This window comes from Acipenser ruthenus, chromosome 5 (genome assembly GCF_902713425.1).
Source record: "Acipenser ruthenus chromosome 5, fAciRut3.2 maternal haplotype, whole genome shotgun sequence".
Classification (NCBI taxonomy): Eukaryota; Metazoa; Chordata; class Actinopteri; order Acipenseriformes; family Acipenseridae; genus Acipenser; species Acipenser ruthenus.
In genome coordinates this window covers 79,564,983-79,584,595 of record NC_081193.1, presented here as the reverse complement: position 1 = coordinate 79,584,595, position 19,613 = coordinate 79,564,983, and the positions used below count along the sequence as shown (strand labels likewise).

General features: G+C 38.4%; 1 protein-coding gene and 1 long non-coding RNA gene across 7 annotated transcripts in view; one reads left to right on the top strand and one right to left on the bottom strand.

Annotated features, from left to right (window-relative positions):
- LOC131737176 (uncharacterized) overlaps window positions 1-10,034 on the bottom strand; it is a 61,454-nt gene extending 51,420 nt beyond the window's left edge. The window contains exon 1 of the long non-coding RNA XR_009328744.1: window positions 9,897-10,034. This is a non-coding gene — a long non-coding RNA (uncharacterized LOC131737176). The remainder of the gene's footprint in view (window positions 1-9,896) is intronic.
- LOC117403432 (F-box/LRR-repeat protein 4-like) overlaps window positions 1-19,613 on the top strand; it is a 32,664-nt gene that overhangs the window by 9,986 nt on the left and 3,065 nt on the right. For all 6 annotated transcript variants that reach the window (XM_059024586.1, XM_059024585.1, XM_034005589.3 and 3 more), the window contains 5 exons: window positions 4,931-5,276; window positions 8,919-9,163; window positions 9,935-10,148; window positions 17,223-17,294; window positions 19,219-19,531. In XM_059024586.1, coding sequence (XP_058880569.1) covers window positions 4,931-5,276; window positions 8,919-9,163; window positions 9,935-10,148; window positions 17,223-17,294; window positions 19,219-19,531 — 1,190 coding nt within the window. The remainder of the gene's footprint in view (window positions 1-4,930; window positions 5,277-8,918; window positions 9,164-9,934; window positions 10,149-17,222; window positions 17,295-19,218; window positions 19,532-19,613) is intronic.

Sequence of the window (19,613 nt, the reverse complement as noted above, 5' to 3'; positions counted from 1 at the left end):
AACTGCGGGGTCTTCTCTTCTGGATCATGTTCCAAGATATCTCCCTCCTCTTCATGTACAGTCCACACAAGCACACCGAAGCCTGGCATTTTCTTAGATCAACGAGTTACAAACGTGATTTATCTGTTTTCTAACCTCTCTGCCTGGTCTGCCGATAAGGGTCAATTAACGGCACAATACAGATTTATGAATCAGATGACAACTATGTTAATGAGAAAATTGGTCTCTAAAGGCATGTTATTCTAACGTCATGATGAGTGATGTTTTTTGACAGTAAATGACGTTTATGCATCACCCAATGAAATACTGTCATGTTAAACACTTACTGGCATGATAAAGGAGACATTAAGTTTTATTACTATGGGCCATCATGTGTAATATAGTGCAATGTAATATACATAAATATGGTTTATATTTCATTGACATGGAATCATCACCAAAATCCACACTGTGTATGCAATAATTACAAGATATGTTCTTAGAAAGCTTAGGCAAAAGGCCATATAGTAGCATGCTAGACACGCTCTATCATGTAACATCTATATAGTGTAAATGTTATTCATAAACTGATTGCACTAAGGTCAGGTGTCTTTTTTTAAAGGTAGAATTGCAAGGGTTTACAAAAGTTAATAATTCTCTTATCTAAGTGACATTGATGATATTTGGTTTCCAATCCTGTCTTCCTGTTTTTATTACATCATTGAAACTTTTTTTTTTATTAAAATGTATGCTTCCCTAAGCTCTTGCAGACCAATACAACATGCAATTCCATTACCATGAGGCATGTCATAAAGATCCGCTTTTTAATGTCTTCCAATACTTTACATAAAATAAAAGATTGCTGATCCCAGAGGGCTATGGGAAGAGGAACTAAATGAACGTGCTATTATAGAGCAGAGCTATTGCCATGTCCCAGTGGTGTCTACCATTGTTAGAATTCATTTCAAACTAAACTGTACATTCATTTAACAAGTACTGTAAAATCAATTTACTTCATTTATGAAATGTATTGATTGATTAGAAAAATTCCATACACATCTAATAACTCAATAGCTCATCAAATGAAACAGCAGCTAAACTCATTCAGGTGATGAGACAGGTTGGATGGATGACGTAACTTGTGCAAATCATTGTCCTTGAGTAGGCATGTGGATTTCAGCAAGACAGAATTGGAAACCAAATAAAATGAAGAACACAAATTATATTTGTAAACCGTACAAACCAAGCTTTTTATTTCATGCACATAAAAAACGATCAAATCTAAATGATTTTGGTGCCAAAACCAACAGATCACACTCAAGGTGCGATAAGTAAGGATGTGGCGTGTAAGGTACTGTACAGCAAGAAATGTTAAATCAATATTTAGGAGGCTGTGTGGTCCAGTGGTTAAAGAAAAAGGGCTTGTAACCAGGAGGTCCCCCGGTTCAAATCCCACCTCAGCCACTGACTCATTGTGTGACCCTGAGCAAGTCACTTAACCTCCTTTTGCTCTGTCTTTCGGGTGAGACGTAACTGTAAGTGACTCTGCAGCTGATGCATATTTCACACACCCTAGTCTCTGTAAGTCGCCTTGAATAAAGGAGTCTGCTAAATAAATAAAACAAATATTCATATGGTAATTTGGGTACATTCCATTTGGTTAACTCCTTTACAGACGTTGTCATCGATGTCGCCCCAACCAAGCATTTTATGACTGTATTTGCAGTACTATCTTTAAAGTGCTATATATAAAAAAAACAAAACTTTGTAGCTGGATTGTAGCTGAACATTCTTCGAGAGTATGAAAGGGTTAGGCATAGGGTGATTGCTGTCATTACCAATAAGTCAATATGGATAATTTGACTTAGAGCTATCTGAAGACCTTAGGCAGAACATTTTTTATTGTCATAAATCTGGAGAAGGATACAAGATTTCCAACCATTTGAGTATCCCAATTTCAACTATTGTTTCTATTATCAAGAAGTACAAGACTCATGGTACTGTCACAACACTCCCTCGGTCTGGAATAAAGAAGGGTCTTTCACCAAGAACAAGTAGAAGAATTGTGAGGAAGGTTAATAGCAATCTGAGATTGACTACCAAAGATACTCAAAGTGAATTGGCTGCAAGTGGGACTGGGGTTTCCATTTCAACCATAGGTCAAGTATTGCATGGTGAAGATCTCAATGGTCGCAGGCCAAGGAAAAAGCCACTCTTAGGAAAACGTCACAAGGACAGTCGCTTAAAGTTTGTAAAACGGCATTTGAATGATGGATATGAGTTCTGGTCAAAGGTTTTGTGGAGTGATGAAACAAAAATCGAACTATTTGGTCATGCTGATAGTCGTTACGTTTGGAGAAAGTCTGTTGAGGCATACAAAGTTTTAAAAATTTAGTTCCAAAACATGGTAAAAATGGATTCCATAGCATACCAAAAGATATTGGCCAATCATCTGAAACCCTCCGCTACAAAAATTGGTTTAAAGCGCAACTGGACGTTCCAACACAGCAACAATCCAAAGCGCACATCAAAATCTATTTCAGAATGGTTAAAGAAGAATAAAATCAAGATACTGGAATGACCTAGTAAAAGTCCCGATCTAAATCCAATTGAGAATCTTTGGTATGAGTTGAACAAGGCTGTGCACAAGAGAAGTCCTCGGAATTTGAATCAACTGGAACAATTATTATTATTTTTTTTTAAATTTAGTAGTCACCAATTCTCTCCAATTTAGTAGTGTCCAATATTTTTTGTTTTTTACTTAGCTCAGCTCACTGCTACCACCCCTGCGCTGACTCGGGAGCGGCGAAGACGAGCACACGCTGTCCTCCGAAGTGTGTGCCGTCAGCCGACTGCTTTTTTTCACATTGCAGACTCACCATGCAGCCACCTCAGAGCTACAGCGTCGGAGGACAACGCAGCTCTGGGCAACTTACAGGCAAGCACGCAGGCGCCTGGCCAGACTACAGGGGTCGCTGGTGCGCGCTGAGCCGAGAACACCCTGGCCGACCTAACCCTCCCTCCCCGGGTGGCACTTGGCCAATTGAGCGCCGCCCCCTGGGAGCTCCCGTCCTTGGTCGGCAAAGGAATAGCCTGGACTTGAACCGACGACGGTCAGACTATAGGGTGCATCCTGCACTCTACGCGAGTGCTTACTGGATTCACCACTTGGGAGCCCTGAAACTGGAACAATTTTGTGTTGAAGAATGGTCAAAAATCACTAAAGAATCATGCCAAAAGGTCATTGACAAATATCCGAATCGTTTAAAAGAGGTTACTATTGCGAAAGGTGCCTCAACTAAGCTATTTCATTTTCCTTGTCAGGGTATGAATACTTTTGAATTCGCATTTTTGGAGTTTTGCAAAAAGATTGCTGAAATAAATAATTGTAGACATCTATTTCTTGTAACTTTTTTTTTCCTCATTCACAAAAGCAAAACTTTTGCTTCAAAAGATTTCCCTTAAAACTTTGTTTGGGAAATTTCTAGAAATTATAAATTTCCATTGGGGTTTTGACTACAACTGTATATATTTCCAGACCCTTGCCAGACCACACTACTACATCATTGTAAGATCACTATATATATATGTTTTATTTTTATTATAGTCTACCTTTAGGAGGTATTTTTTTCAACAATATCATTATATACAGTATATATATATATATATATATATATATATATATATATATATATATATATATATATATATATATATATAAATTATGTTACCTTAGGTACCCTGGGGTAAAGGGATTTAATTTAAAGGGATTTATTTTTCATAATTTTACATTATTGAACCTATAGTTATTATACTCAACATAACTAGCTTCACCACATGGTGAAAATGTCAGCAGGTTACAAAACAATACAAACATGAATTAATTACATCTAAAAATGAGCTTAAAATAGCATCATCCCTAACTTATATATATGTTGATAAGAAGAAACAATATTTTAAAAATAATGTACACAAAAAGTTTAAATGATTAAAAAAAAACCATTTATTTCAGAAATCAACCTTCATTTTTGTACACTGCAGTTCTACCGTCTCTGAATATATATATATATATATATATATATATATATATATATATATATATATATATATATATACATTATACATATTTTATTCCATATATATAACCCAACATCATCCCCTGCTTTGAGCATTTGATTATTACATTATATATCTCCACAATACCGATGTAGAAGAACAAAGAAAAACGTATTCATTCATAGCACCTCCTACTACTTAACATTACATTATAGCTGCATTTGTCGTGTACTGTGTATGTATATTCACTGTATGTGTGGGTCTGAGAGAGTGACAGCTGCAACACCAGTCAAAGCCACTATCTTCAAAGTGAACAGCCTGTCAATCAGGCTGTGTAAGTCGACAGAGACAAGTCTGTCTGGTTCACAAAGGGCTTGACTGTCGCGATTCGAAGTTTGGTGCAGTTTAATTACAGAATGCCGTAGTAACACAGCTAAGAAGGGACGCATAGCGGCAAATCAAACATGGCTAATGGCAGCTACCCTAGACCACTAGGGGAATCGAACATCGCGGATGCTGGCTGCAAGGGGGTTAAAGTATCTCAGAGAAGGGAATATAATTAGGGGTGTTCATACTTTAGAGCCAACCACACTGTGATGCAGCAGATTCCTGATCACACAACCTTACACACATTTAGAATTGTATCTGAGCATTTAAGCGTTGTTAGAATTATACCTGGTTGGCCTCAGTGTTTATACGGTCAGTAGTAACTACACAGTGTAAAGTTATTATTGAACTCTTGTTAGAAAACTTATTGCTCTGAGTGGTTACTAACACTACAAATATCTTAGTTTAAAAGTTAAAGCATGGTTAATCTTACTATTTAAGCATTTAAGAAATTAAAATATTTGAAAGCTCCTAAAATACTATTTATTGATTTATAAATTTTTTTCAGATGGGAGGAACTGTGGTCGGGAGAGCCGTCAAAAATGGTCACACCTCAGGCTCGTCAGTTTTCACCACGCATCAAGCAAATAAACTTCCCTACCAACCTAATACGTTTAGAAGTCAACAGCTCGCTGCTGGAATATTACGCAGAGCTGGATGCTGTTGTTCTACGTGGAGTGAAGCAGAGGTCTTTACTGTCCCTGTACAAGATGCCACTGATAGATATCAACGATTTAAGTGACAGCGACGAAGAAAAGGATGCTTATGAAGCAGAAAGACTACATAAGCAATGCCGAGACACAGGCATTAATGAACACACCAATAATGGTTACTTTGATAAACTTCCCTACGAGGTACAGTTTCTAAAATACACATATATGTTAACATTAACAAGATTCTTATATGTGTCCCAAGCCGCTTAAAAACAACACTAGATTTTACTCTATATTTAATAAATATAAAAGTTGAACTTGACAGAGCCGTGACAAGGCTTTAACATACAGGAGTGTGACATCCTGTTTATTTCCCCCCTAAAAGTGGCTGGATTTCCATTGTAAATGATCTTGAGCAATTATTCCAAAAAACACCTTGCCGGTACCTGACGCAACTGGCCCTTGACCAAACATTTGCATGGTTCAGCTGTCTGAGGTACTGTACTTACAGGTGTATTAAAGAGAATCTTAGTAATACAATTAGACTATTTATAGATGTCTTTGTCAGTGACAGGACCTGGTTCTAAAGCAAATGCACATGTTGACCTTTAGTTAGCAAGAAATGTCTTAAATTGAGGTAGACACGTTCTTATTTGGAGTGGTTTCTCATTAGTTTTATGAAGTAAAAATAATACAGAATCTTTTTCTTCAAACCAGACCTGTATGGTTTACTAAAGAGCCTCAACATGTTGTGTACTGGATATAACTTAGTAGAAGTTCCTCTTCAAACAGTTGGTAGTGTGGATGGTACAGCTGCAAGCCGTTACAGTTCTGTAGCTTGGCAATGCCAGAGCTCACCTGTAGGAACAAGCTGCTCCAAAAAGCATCCAATTATTACTGCTGTAGATCTTATTTTTCAACAATATACATTTTGTTTGCCTTGCAGGGCTTCCAACATATTGGCTACTTACATTTTGCATGCATGAGATAATAAATTATTACTTTGAAAAGTTTATTGGTTAAGTTAAATGTAAGTTTGTTCTCTCTTTGCCACTCCTGTGATTTAATTTAATTTAATTTTTTTTGTTTGTTTTAAGTTTCATTTTATACAGAAGGCGTCTTTTTATAATTGTATAAATAAAGTAAAAAGTACAAGAAACAGAAACGTACGGTGTATTGAAAGCAAACTGTTTTGACTGACATATTGTTTCGGAGATTAAACAACTTGCATTTTTTCTGTGTTTATAGATTAAACTACTGTGTTTTAGAGTGGTGTATTTGGTTTCCTTATCTAAAGTGTGCTATGGGGAACAATGGATTAGGAAATCAAATGCATATATGAACAAATAATTAAAAAATACTATGAAATGTTAGAAAATATTTCATTATATAAACAAAAAGACTTGTTTGTCATTTAATTTAAGTTTCTTTTTGTATTTCTAAAAGTTTTTCCAATGAAGATGATGTAGATCCTTCAGAATAAATCCCATTACCTATCCCTCTATATTAGGGCCTATTACAAAAATAACTGAATTTGTTTTATAGTAACCCAAACTTTATATCATATGTGATTAAGAACACAAGAAAGTTTATAAATGAGAGGAGGCCATTCGGCTCATCTTGCTCGTTTGGTTGTTGGTAGCTTATTAATCCTAGAATCTCATCAAGCAGCTTTGTGAAGGATCCCAGGGTGTCAGCTTCAACAACATTATTGGGGAGTTGGTTACAGACTCCAACGATTCTCTGTGTAAAAAAGTGCCTACTATTTATCTGTTCTGAATGCCCCTTTTGTGATCTCCATTTGTGACCCCTGGTCCTTGTTTCTTTTTTCAGGTAGAAAAAGTCCCCTGGGTCGATACTGTCAATACCTTTTAGGATTTTGAATGCTTGAATCAGATCACCAAGTAGTCTCCTTCTTTTAGCCTGTCTGCATATGACATGCCTTTTAAACCCGGGATAATTCTGGTCGCTCTTCTTTGCACTCTTTGTAGAGCAGCAATATCCTTTTTGTAACGAGGTGACCAGAACTGAACACAATATTCTAGATGAGGCCTTACTAATGCATTGTAAAGTTTTAACATTATTTCCCTTGATTTAAATTAAACACTTTTCACTATATATCCGAGCATATTGTTGGCCTTTTCTATAGCTTCCCCACATTGTCTAGATGAAGACATTTCTGAGTCAACATAAACTCCTAGGTCTTTTTCATAGATTCCTTCTTCAATTTAAGTGTCTCCCATATGGTATTTATAATGCACATTCTTACTGCCTGCATGCAGTACCTTACACTTTTCTCTATTAAATGTCATTTGCCATGTGTCTGCCCAGTTCTGAATGATGTCTAGATCATTTTTAAGATTCACCTTTCACAGATCATCGGGTATGTACTATATTCTTAGAACTGGGTCAAATATTTAAATATTCGAACAAACACTACTTGAAATGTATTTCATTGCAAGTGTCCAAGTTCGTATTCGTTCACATAACAAAATTTAGAAATGCATTTATCAAAAAGATATCAAAGGAACCAAATGAAAATAAATGACACTTATTCTTCTGTACTAAAGAGTATTTCTCTCCTTTCTTTAATAATTTGATACAGTACCCTTTTTATGCTGTAAAATGGTACAAATGATACTTTTTCTGAGCATTTTTTAAATTAATACATGTTTGAATATTATTTGTTTAAATTTTGAAAGAATATTCAAACATAAAAAGCGTATGTTTGTCCCAGCCCTATGTGTCATTCATACAGATTGCCTTTGGAAACAAAGCAAATTGTTCCAATATACTGTAGCACATGTATATATTCTACATTGTGAAAACTCTCAAGCAGCAGTTAATGAAGTACTCAGTTACTACACAATGCAAATGATGTTTTCTGTGAAGTAAAATAAAATAAGACAGAAACCAATCTCCTGTTAGTTTCTAGCAGGTTTTGAAATCCTAAATTGCTTTGACAGCTCAGTAATGGGCCTGATTACACATAGATAAAGCAGTTTTATGACAGTCGTCGTATATTCCTGACCAGCTATGATTAATGAGATTTGCCCTGAAGGCCTGAAAACCCATCATCTAGTTAATTAAAATTAAAATAAAAACAAATAATATTTGCACACTAGCCATACGTTTCCAGTCCCCTCGTTTGTTTTGAAGAGGATTAGTGGAGGATTGCTAAGGCTCTGAAAGCTGTCATTGTAGATGCAAGTGCAAAATAAAATGCATCCCAGCATCCAATTAGCATTCTGTTTCAATGTTTCATCAGTTATCGTCAGGGATGAGACGATAGCTGGGTCCATTGCAGTCGAGCACTTTTAAGAATGCTCAGAACCAGCAGATTCTGTTGTCCCCCGCAACCCTCTGCCCCAGTAAATGTGGTATTTTTTACATCCACTGAGGAGTGTTGCACAGGGGACAGGTAAACAGTTACACTCTGGTGTACCAGCTGACGTTAGGGAGAAGGTATGTTTGAGATCCCTGTTGAGGCCAACTTCTGAATTTTAAAGTCACCAGGATGAATGTTAAAAAGTAGAAAAATCATCTGCTATGCAAATGTGTATTTGTCCTTAACTACAAAGCTCAAGTCCACAGACACACTGCTTGACATTGAAAAGGAGTGTGCTAATTTGTTACAGGGTTCAGGCCTGAAGTCATTTTGCAGCCACAGCAATATGTCAAAAGGTAATCGATCTAGTTTTAACAATTTAAATGGAACATGTGTTTAATGTTATGCTTAAAAGTTATACAGAGCATTTCAAGGTATTGCAGGTATGTACTGTAAATGCAGTCAATAAAAAATAAATGATACTATTTTCCATTTCTTTCTTCCTTTCTTTCCAGTTGATTCAGCTGCTTTTAGATCACGTCACCCTCCCAGACCTGTGCAGGCTGGCACAGACCTGTAAGCTGCTGTACCAGCACTGCTGCGACCCCCTGCAATATATCCAGCTGAGTTTACAGCCATACTGGGCACGAGTGAACGACTCCGCTCTCGACCACCTGCAATCGCGCTGCACCCTGATTCAGAGACTCAATCTGTCATGGAGTGGAAACAGGGGAGCAATCACTTTAGCGGGGTTCTGCAGGTTATTGCTGATATAAGAAATCAGAGACAGTCACAGGCTCCCCTTCCCCATAAGTGTTGTTTTGTGCATGGAAAATTAACTGACATACAGTAAATGACATGGCTGCCATACATCATTTTTAAAAAGAACATTCTTGTGGAATGAAATTTAAATGTTTAACTAAATAAAACCGATATGATGGGTCTATTTTAAAACACTAAACAGGGTCCGATCTAAATGCTGCTGCTCTTTAACTATATTAAAGCTAAATGTTATACCATCTACATTTTTTTGTGTAGAAAATCAGCTGACATAAGGGTAAAGGCTCTGTTTAAAATAACATACTGTAGGTATACTTTATACCATCTACATTTTCTGAATATTTAATTTGTTACCTGTTTAAAATCCTATTATGTGTGTGGATCGCATACTTCTTTATTGCTGTTTCTGCATAGATAATTATTTGCCAGGCTTAACGGCTGTTGCCCTTTTCAGCTATGACAGCTGCTTGAAAAAGTTCCTAAAATGTGTGATACCATTGGTCTGTCAGAATTAGAAAATATACTATTCTATCAATGGCTCATACAATTGCATCTTCCTTGCAACCACAGTCTTCTAAGCACAACACCACTGCAGTTCCATTTAAGATAATTTGTGGGATTATATTACTTACATGCCAGACAACTTGTTCTTAAATAATAGGTTTGTGTTTCACAGATTACTGTATGAATAGGTGTCTGTGTTTAATACATACCTTTTTTTCCTATTTGTCTTATTCCTTATTTGGAGTAGGTTCTTGAAAGTGTGCGGTTCCCAGTTGGTGTGCCTTGAGTTGGCATGCTGTCATTTCCTGAATGAGGCCTGTCTGGAAGTCATTGCTCAGATGTGCCCGAACCTTCAGGAACTGAACCTCTCCTCCTGTGACAGACTGCATCCTCAGGCTTTCAGCCACATTTCCAAACTGGTGGGCTTGAGACGTCTCATACTGTATCGCACAAAAATTGAGGTAGGAAGAATCAATTAAACCAGGAGTGTCAGAGTTTTACCAGGTGCTCTGATGGAAATGTATCGCATATCGTGGGGTATTGTGGGAACAGAAAATAAGCATTATTCCTAGAGGGAGCCTGATCTGGATACACTGTGCTACTCATATAAATCCTTCCTGTCTTGGATAAAAGCAGAGGAATGTATTCCCCAGCTGATTTATGATGTCAACTTGTTTCAGAGATCCTGATTTAGCACTAATCCTGGCACAGCTAACGTTACCTTCGGTAAAGCCGTCCAAGGTAGTGCTAATCGGGGTCTGTGGGCTATGCTGGATTGCTGAATAAAAATAGAACAATAATCCAGATTAAGATGAAAAATATCTCACTGCGAAACAGACAGCATGGTTGGTGGCCTGCAAATGTAACATGTTTTTTGTAAAGGGTTCTGTACCACTTTAATCCAAGAAAATATACAGTAAAAAAAAGCCGTTCCAGGTTTAACAAACTACACGTGCACTTTTGATCAAATAATATTCACTACGCTGTGATCAAATAATATTCCATCACTGAGCAGCACTACTGGAGCGGATCCCGCATTCCAAGCTTTTGGAAGTGTCACATAAATTTAAAAGATTTAAAAAATCTGTGCTTTGAACCACATTGGCCAGTCCTTGTAGTCATAAATAAGTACACCATTTTTTTTTTTCTTCATGCAAACTAAAATAATAGAAAAAACAATTCTAATGGCAATACAATATGTGTTGGGATGATATTGTGGCATATAGCATTTGTTAACTGATTTAAACTCCCATCACTTCTTTCCAAGAGAGCAGCCTGTTTTCCAGTACAATACCTTTTAGAGCCGTTATTAGATTAACTTGAATGCTTAAGGTAAAAAATACCCTTGGGATGCCCTTGGCCAACAAAAAAGCAAGCACATGCTTTTCCTTATTATGGAAGTTATCGACAACATAAGTAGATTAGGACCGCCACTGATGCAGCAGGGTAAATTTCGATGGTGGTGTTGATATTAAGTGACTGTGCATGGTTAGGTTACCCTAGCATCATTATTAAATGTGTTTGTACTGGGTGTATATTTCAAATTCCTGGCACACTTCTGTGTTAAAAAACAAAACAATGAACAATAGATAATTCCTAAGTCATGCAAAAACATGACTTTAAGATGGCTGGTTGGCAGGCAGACTTTATTAATTTCTTTGTGGTAGTATTGCAAGCCCTGGTTATCTTTTGATTGTTCTTTGAATTTGTTCACTGGGCCTTTTCAAGAAAACAAATACTGGAAGAGTAGTCCCCCATTAAACCAGACGTTGGGAGACAGACAGGTTGTCCGAAATAACTAGGTGTCTGGTTTTATAAAACAAATCGCACACATTTTATTTTAAATGTTAACCTATTATGTGTGTTTCAGGGGGGGCGGGAGCTAGGCTCTTCCCTACCCTTTGATCTCCTATCATCAATCATTCTACTTGCTATTTAAACCATTAGTCACACCCTATACGTCCGTGTTGCGTTTTTCCATTTTGATTCTGAATCTAAGCAGATTGCAAGACAGCAGGACAGCATACCACTACCCGCCGTCCAAGGAGTCAATCCCCATCAATCTAAGCGGCTCCAGCCGCAGGGTAGCTCTCCTGAGAGACTGTGCTTTAGGACTGGTCTCTCAACAAGCAGATAAAAACACTCCTTAAAAAAGGCAGTGAGATCCCAGCAGGGAGCAATCGGGAATCTCTTTTCATTTTTTATTGCAATTCCATCTCAGCAGAACCAATTTTTCCACCCAAGAAAACTCCCCAGCTGCACTCGGCTGTTCAGCTGCCCATGTCAGGCAGCCCCGTAGCCAGCACATCAGGCCAGCAGGCATAAAAGCATTCATGCAGCCATTTGCGGATACCTTATCCTCAGTCAATACCAAACTCAGCAATCTGGATAAACGGGTGTCCAACATCGAGCGAGAGAAGCAAGGTTCCACAGTTACAGTATTTTCCTCCATTCCTGCAGTAAACTCAGCCGCCGCAGCAGCTACCATCAATTCTGGTTTTATACCAACCCCGGTCCCTACAGTCGAGTCTCCGATCTACAACCTTGCAGCTGCCACAGCATATGGTTCCGCCACCTCAACCACTACCCGTCGTCACTCAATATCCCTGCATATTCGGCTAAGCATAGTCGAAGGTAAGGACTTTAACCTGGTTTCACTGTTGAAGGCTACATCTGAGTTTCTGGACCATAGAGTTGTGGAATGCAGAGATCTATCAGTCACACTGAAATCCAGAGACCCCAGATTACCGAAGAATCTTACACTGGGGGAATTCGTCCTAGCCTTCACTATATACAGAGATGTGCTATGTTCTGTATACCCTAACCGCAGGCAAGAACTGGATTCTTATGAATTCTACATTGTGGAGCTTCTGTCAGCATATCACGACATCACTGCAAATCCAAGACTGCACAGACATCACTGCGAGGGACATTACAGTGCAGACTATTACAGCGACTGCACATAACAGCGCTACGACATTAGCGCAACGGACATTTCGGTTTTGGACTCGCTGTTATGTCATGTAACCGTCTGTCAGGTATGGAGGGACCATGTTTTTCGACTACCACAAATCCTTTTCAGCAAAAGCAGCAGCTATTTTGGCATCAGATAACCACATCATCGACTGGGCACAACCTGATTTAGATCGTTTCAGGATTTTCAGCGGTCTCAAAGCTAACGCAGCGGGGTCTGCGGTTCCACCGGCCACTCAACCTCTCTCTGCCCGAAAGCTACCATTGCATGAACCTCCTCTAGATCAGCAGTCTGCATCACTCCTCCCCGCTTTTCAAACAGAATCTCGATCCCTAACCCATCCATTCTTCAGCCCCACCTGAGCAATCTACAAGATGTAGTTTAAAAGGCCATGTATATGTAATTACACAGGACTTACCATGCTGGAAAATAGAAAATTACCCAGTTGGTACAGTATAATTACATGGCTATTTAAACCCTGTAACCCTGTAGTCCTATACCATTGTGTTCCAGTGTTACTTATATCATAGATCGTCACTCATATAACAACCTAAACAAATTCTGTTGTTAAACGTGCATATCAAGTATCTGATGGCTATTGTAAGGTGATTTTATGAATATTTTTAATATATCCATTTAATATATACAGTGTATATATATATATATATATATATATATATATATATATATATATATATATATATATATATACACATACATACACACAATGAGTGTACAAAACATTAGGAACACCTGCTCTTTCCATAAAATAGACTGAAGAGGTGAATCCAGGTGAAAGCTATGACCCCTTATTGATGTAACCTGTTAAATCCACTTCAATTGGTGTAGATAAAGGGGAGACAGGTTAAAGAAGGATTTTTAAGCCTTGACACAATTGAGACATGGATTGTGTATGTATGCCATTCAGAGGGTAAATGGGCAAGATAAAAGATTTACAGTAAGTGCCTTTGAACGGGGTATGGTAGTAGGTGCCAGGCGTGCCGGTATGAGTGTGTCAAGAACTGCAACGCTGCTGGGTTTTTCACGCTTAACAGTTTCTCGTGTGTATCAAGGATGGTCCACCAGCCAAAGGACATCCAGCCAACGGCAGGCCAGTGGTTGAAAACGGCTCATTGATGAAAGAGGCCAAAGGAGGCTGACACGAATTGTGCAGAGCAACAGACGGGCTACAGTTAGTCAACTGACAGTCCAGTACAACATTGGTGCCGAAAGACCCATAACTCGTCGTACCTTGACACGAATTATTATTATTATTATTATTTATTTCTTAGCAGACGCCCTTATCCAGGCTTACAATTGTTACAAGATACCACGTTATTTTTACATACAATTACCCATTTATACAGTGGGGTTTTTACTGGAGCATTCTAGGTAAAGTACCTTGCTCAAGGGTACAACAGCAGTATCCCCGACCAGGGATTGAACCCATGACCCTCTGGTCAAGAGTCCAGAGCCCTAACCACTACTCCACACTGCTGCCGAATGGGGTATGGCAGCCAACAACCTAAGAGAGTTCCACTTCTTTCAGCAAAACGCAAGAAACTGCGGTTGCAGTGGGCTAAGGAACGAAAACACTGGACACTGGAGGATCGGAAAAACATTGCCTGGTCTGATGAATCCCGGTTCCTGCTGTTTCACGCTGATGGGAGGACTAGGGTATGGAGAAAACCACATGAGTACATGCATCCATTATGCCGCATGTCAACATTGCAGGCTGGTGGTGGTGGTGTGTTTTCATGGCACGCATTGGGCCCCTTGAAAAAAGTGGAGCAACGTTTGAGTGCCACAGGATATCTGAACATCATTGCCAATCAGGTGCATCCCTTCATGGCAGCAGTGTATCCATCTGCTAATGAATTTTTCAGCAGGATAATGCCCCATGCCACAAGGCTAGGATTGTCCAGAAATGGTTCCACGAACATGACAGTGAATTCAGCTTACTGCAGTGGCCTGCCCAGTCACCAGATCTCAATCCAATTGAGCACCTGTGGGATGAGATGGAACAAGCTATTCGGAGTAGAGATCCACTACCAGCCAACTTGACAGAACTGTGGGAAGCATTGGAGTCAACATGGGCCAGCATCCCTGTGGAATGCTTTTGACACCTTGTAGAGTCCATGCCCCAACAAATTGAGGCTGTTCTGAGGGCAAAAGGGCGTGTAACTCAATATTAGGAAGTTGTTCCTAATGTTTTGTACACTCAGTGTGTATATATATATATATATATATATATATATATATATATATATATATATATATATATATATATATACACACAGTGCCTATAGAATGTCTACACCCCCTTGAACTTTTTTCACATTTTGTTGTGTCAGTGCCTCAGAGCTTCATGCATTTAAATTAGGATTTTTTTCCCCACATATCTACACACCCTACTCCACACTGTTAAGGGGAAAAAAGTTTTATTGAGAAAAAAATTATATATTAAAAATACAAAACTGAAAGATCATAATTGGATAAGTCTCCATCCCCCTGAGTTAATACTTGGTGGAAGCACCTTTGGCAGCAATTACAGCTGTGAGTCTGTTGGGATTGTTCTCCACCAACTTTGCACACCTAGATTTGGCAATATCTGACCATTCTTCTTTACAAAACTGTTCAAGCTCTGTCAAGTTCCTTGGGGAGCGTTGATGGACAGCAATCTTCAAATCATGCCACAAATCTTCGATTGGATTTAGGTCGGGGCTCTGACTGGGCCACTCAAGGACATTTAACTTTTTGTTCCTTAGCCACTCCAGTATACAGTATCTTTGGCTGTGTGCTTTGGGTATTTGTCATGCTGAAAGGTGAACTTCCGTCCCAGTTTCAGCTTTCTTGCAGAGGGCAGCAGGTTTTCCTCAAGGACTTCACTGTACTTTGCTCCATTCATTTTCCCTTCTATCCTGACAAGTGCCCCAGTCCCTGCCGATGAGAAACATCCCCATAACATGATGCTGCCACCACCATGCTTCACAGTAGGGATGGTGTTCTTTGGGTGATGCGCTGAGTTGGGTTTGCGCCAAACATAACGCTTTGCATTTAGGCCAAAAAGTTCAATTTTAGTTTCGTCAGACCACAAAACTTTTTGCCACATGGCTACAGAATCTCCTGAGTGTTTTTTTGCATACTTCAAATGGGATTCAAGGTGGGCTTTCTTGAGTAATGGCTTCCTTCTTGCCACCCTACCATATAGGACAGATTTGTGGAGTGCTTGGGATATTGTTGTTCCATGCACACTTTGACCAGTCTTGGCCATAAAAGCCTATAGGTCTTGCAAAGTTGCCATGGGCCTCTTGGTAGCCTCTCTGATCAGTCTCCTTCTTGCTCAGTCATCCAGTTTGGAGGGACGGCCTGATGTAGGCAGGGTCTTGGTGGTGCCATACACCTTCCACTTCTTAATAATCGTCTTGACTGTGCTCCAAGGGATATTCAAGGCCTTTGATATTTTTTTATACCCATCCCCTGATCTGTGCCTTTCAACAACTTTATCCCAGAGTTCTTTTGAAAGCACCTTGGTGCTCATGGTTGAGTCTTTGCTTTGAAATGCACTACCCAGCAGAGAGAACCTACAAGAACTGCTGAATTTATCCTGAAATCATGTGAATCACTACAATTTAACACAGGTGGAGGCCACTTAACTTGGTGTGTGATTTTGAAGGTGATTGGTTACACCTGAGCTAATTTAGGATTGCCATTACAAGGGGGGTGAACACTTATCCAACCAAGCTATTTCAGTTTTTATTTTTAATTAATTTTCTACACATTTCTAGAATATTTTTTTCACTTGGAAGTTGTGGGGTAGGATGTGTAGATAAATATATATATATATATATATATATATATATATATATATACATATATATATATATATATATATATATATATATCTATATATATATATATATATATATATATATATATATACACAGTCTTTAATGTTTTACTTTGTTTAGTCCCATAAATACACTCCATAATATGTTTAAAAGCTTTGAGAATGTGACCTTGAAAAGGTGTTATTATGCATTTGGTTATTGAAATCTTCTCAATAGACACTACTGTGAGTCACTAGAACCCTGTGGCAGGTTAAGGTCACATTCACTCGATGTGCCCCTGTGTGTGTCTCCACTATTGACAGCCTTGTCAGCCTTGGCTGATCAGTGAATGTCAGAGTTGCCACTGCTCTTCTGGGATAGTACTGATCTTTTCTGCTGATTTATCCGTCTGCACTGTTACTTAGGGTTCCCACATTTTCCAAAGGTCTTCCTCAGGGAAGAGTACTTAGCAGCCAAGGGACCACCGTGGCTACAGTTCATGCATTTTCATATCTTGGGCAACTACTTTGGGGCTTGTAATGATTTCCTTGACTGCAAGGCAATCAATTGGCTGGGAGCCAGGGGACTCATTAAATACCATGTGTGATATCTGTAACCTAAGCCTGGAGCGGTATTTTATAGAACCTACTGACAGCCTTTAATGCCTAATTGACCCCTTTTCTCTTTGTTTCACTTTACTCGCCTGCTTCTGATGTGGTTCCTGATGCCAGCAAACAGCGCTGCTGAGCATTCTGAATTTTTGCACAGACCTTCGGCACCTTAACCTTGGCAGCTGTATCATGGTAGGGTCTTAGAATGTTTTATTCTTTACAGCAGCAATCCCATCCTCTATTGCCTCTAGAATTCTCAAAGTGTAGGCATGATAATAAGCTAAAGATCCACATGTGAGCATTTATATAATTCATCAAACAGTGATCTACACATACAGTCACAGACAAAAGTATTGGCACCCTACACTTAATATAAGATCATTCAAGAAAGCATTTTAAATACAAGTATTTAGTGAACATTAGCCACTAATATGACAAAGACCAGAAAATACACAATTTCTGGTAGTTTAATAAACAATCTTTATACAAATAAAAATAAAAACTTAAGCATTTTAAAATATTTGTTAATGACAAAAGTATTGGCACCTTTACATTAGAACTCTGTAAAAATGTAATAGAACTAATAGAAATATATATTCATTGATTGAAAACCATTACATAGTAACTGAGCTGTATTATAAAGTCAGTAGCCAGAAAAATAGGTAATTATAAGAGGTAAGAAAAATGTTTTGGCAAAACAGCAGACGATGGTCAAGAGAAAGGAGTTGAGAAAAGCACTGATAGCAAATTGCAACAAAGGAAATGTTACAGAACAGTATAAAAAATATGAAATACCAAAATCCACAATCAGAGCAGTAATCAAGAAGTACCACAGAACAGATTCAACTGAAACGCTTGAAAGAAATGGACATCCAAAGAAAATTATGGGTACAGCAGGTAGGAGAATCGTCCCAGCAGCTAAAAAAAAAAAAAAAATCAGCCAAGGACTTAAAGAAAGATTGAGAAGCATCAAGCATAATAGTCCACGAAAGAACTGTACCGAGGCACCTGAATACGGAAGAGTTGTATGGACGTAGACCTTGCTGCAAATCTGAAGCGTACTTCAACAAAATTCTTTGATCCATAGAGACTAAAATATAACTTTTCCCCCAAAAATTGACCACAGTATGTTTGGAGAAAAAAAAAGGAAAGCCTTCTATGAATACAGTTAAACATGTAGGTGGTTCGATCATGATATGGGATTATTTTAGTAGTTCAGGGACTAGAGACATTGATGTGATTGAAGATCGATTGAATGCAGCCATGTATCAAAACATTCTATAAAATGCAATGATACCATCTGCTCATAGGCTGATTGGCAGACAGTTTATCTTCCAACACAACAAGAACCCAAAGCATACGGCTAAGTCAACTCTGGAATTCTTTAAGAAAATGAAGATACAAGTTCTGGAATGGCTTTCACAATCACCAGATCTCAATCCAATAGAAATGCTTTGGATTGATCTGAAAAAAAGCAGTAGCCAAGCACTGTGTATCCGAATCTGTCTGAGCTGAAGGAAATATGCAAGACAGAATGGGCCCAGATTTCACCAGCAAGATTAACATACTGGTTAACAGTTATCATAAACGTCTGAAAGCTGTAATAAAAGCAAAAGGAGGACATGAAATACTAAAGCAGGGGTGCCAATACTTTTGTCATGAACAAATACTTGAAATAAGTTTGTTTGTTTTTTGATTTATTAAAAAGTGGTTAAAGTTTACTAAATGCCTGTCCGTAATCTGTTACCTTGAATTATGTTATAATAAGCGTAGGGTGCCAATACTTTTGTCTTCGACTGTATAGTACAGTGCAAGTCATCATTTGAAAGTAATTTGTATCTGCATGTTTAGGTTTGTTGCTGATTTTTCATGAAATATAACTTGGGAGTGTCATAAATTTACTCAAAATTAAAAAAATAAAAATCAGATCAGCTAGATATAAAGACGAGATCACCACGAAGACCCCTCTGTGAACCCCCTTGATCTCCCTTTTATAAGGACCAGATTTCTAGTAACTCTACCCTTTTGGTGGTCTTTGTTGATTTAAAAAATGTATATATATATTGTCTTCAATCTGTAAATAGATGGGTGTTAAAACACTATTGTTATCTTTCAGATTGAGGATTATGACATGATTGCCAGCATGATAAGTGCAAAGAGCAAAAATCTAAAATCCTTGGATATCTGGAGGTGTAAAAACATTACAGAGAAAGGCATCACTGAGCTGGTGTCAGGGTGCAGGTTACTGGAAGAGCTGGATCTCGGCTGGTGCTCCACTCTGCAGAGCAGCACTGGCTGCTTCGTGCATCTGGCTCGCCACCTTCCAAAGCTGCGCAAGTTCTTTGTCACAGCAAACAGGACTGTGTGTGACACAGACATAGAGGAGCTGGCAGCCAACTGCCCAAACCTGCAACATCTAGACATTCTGGGTAAGGAGGAGAAAAATCTCCCTCTACAAAAAAAAAAAAAGTGTACTGTGTGCGTGAATGCAGTTGCCTAGATCATACATTT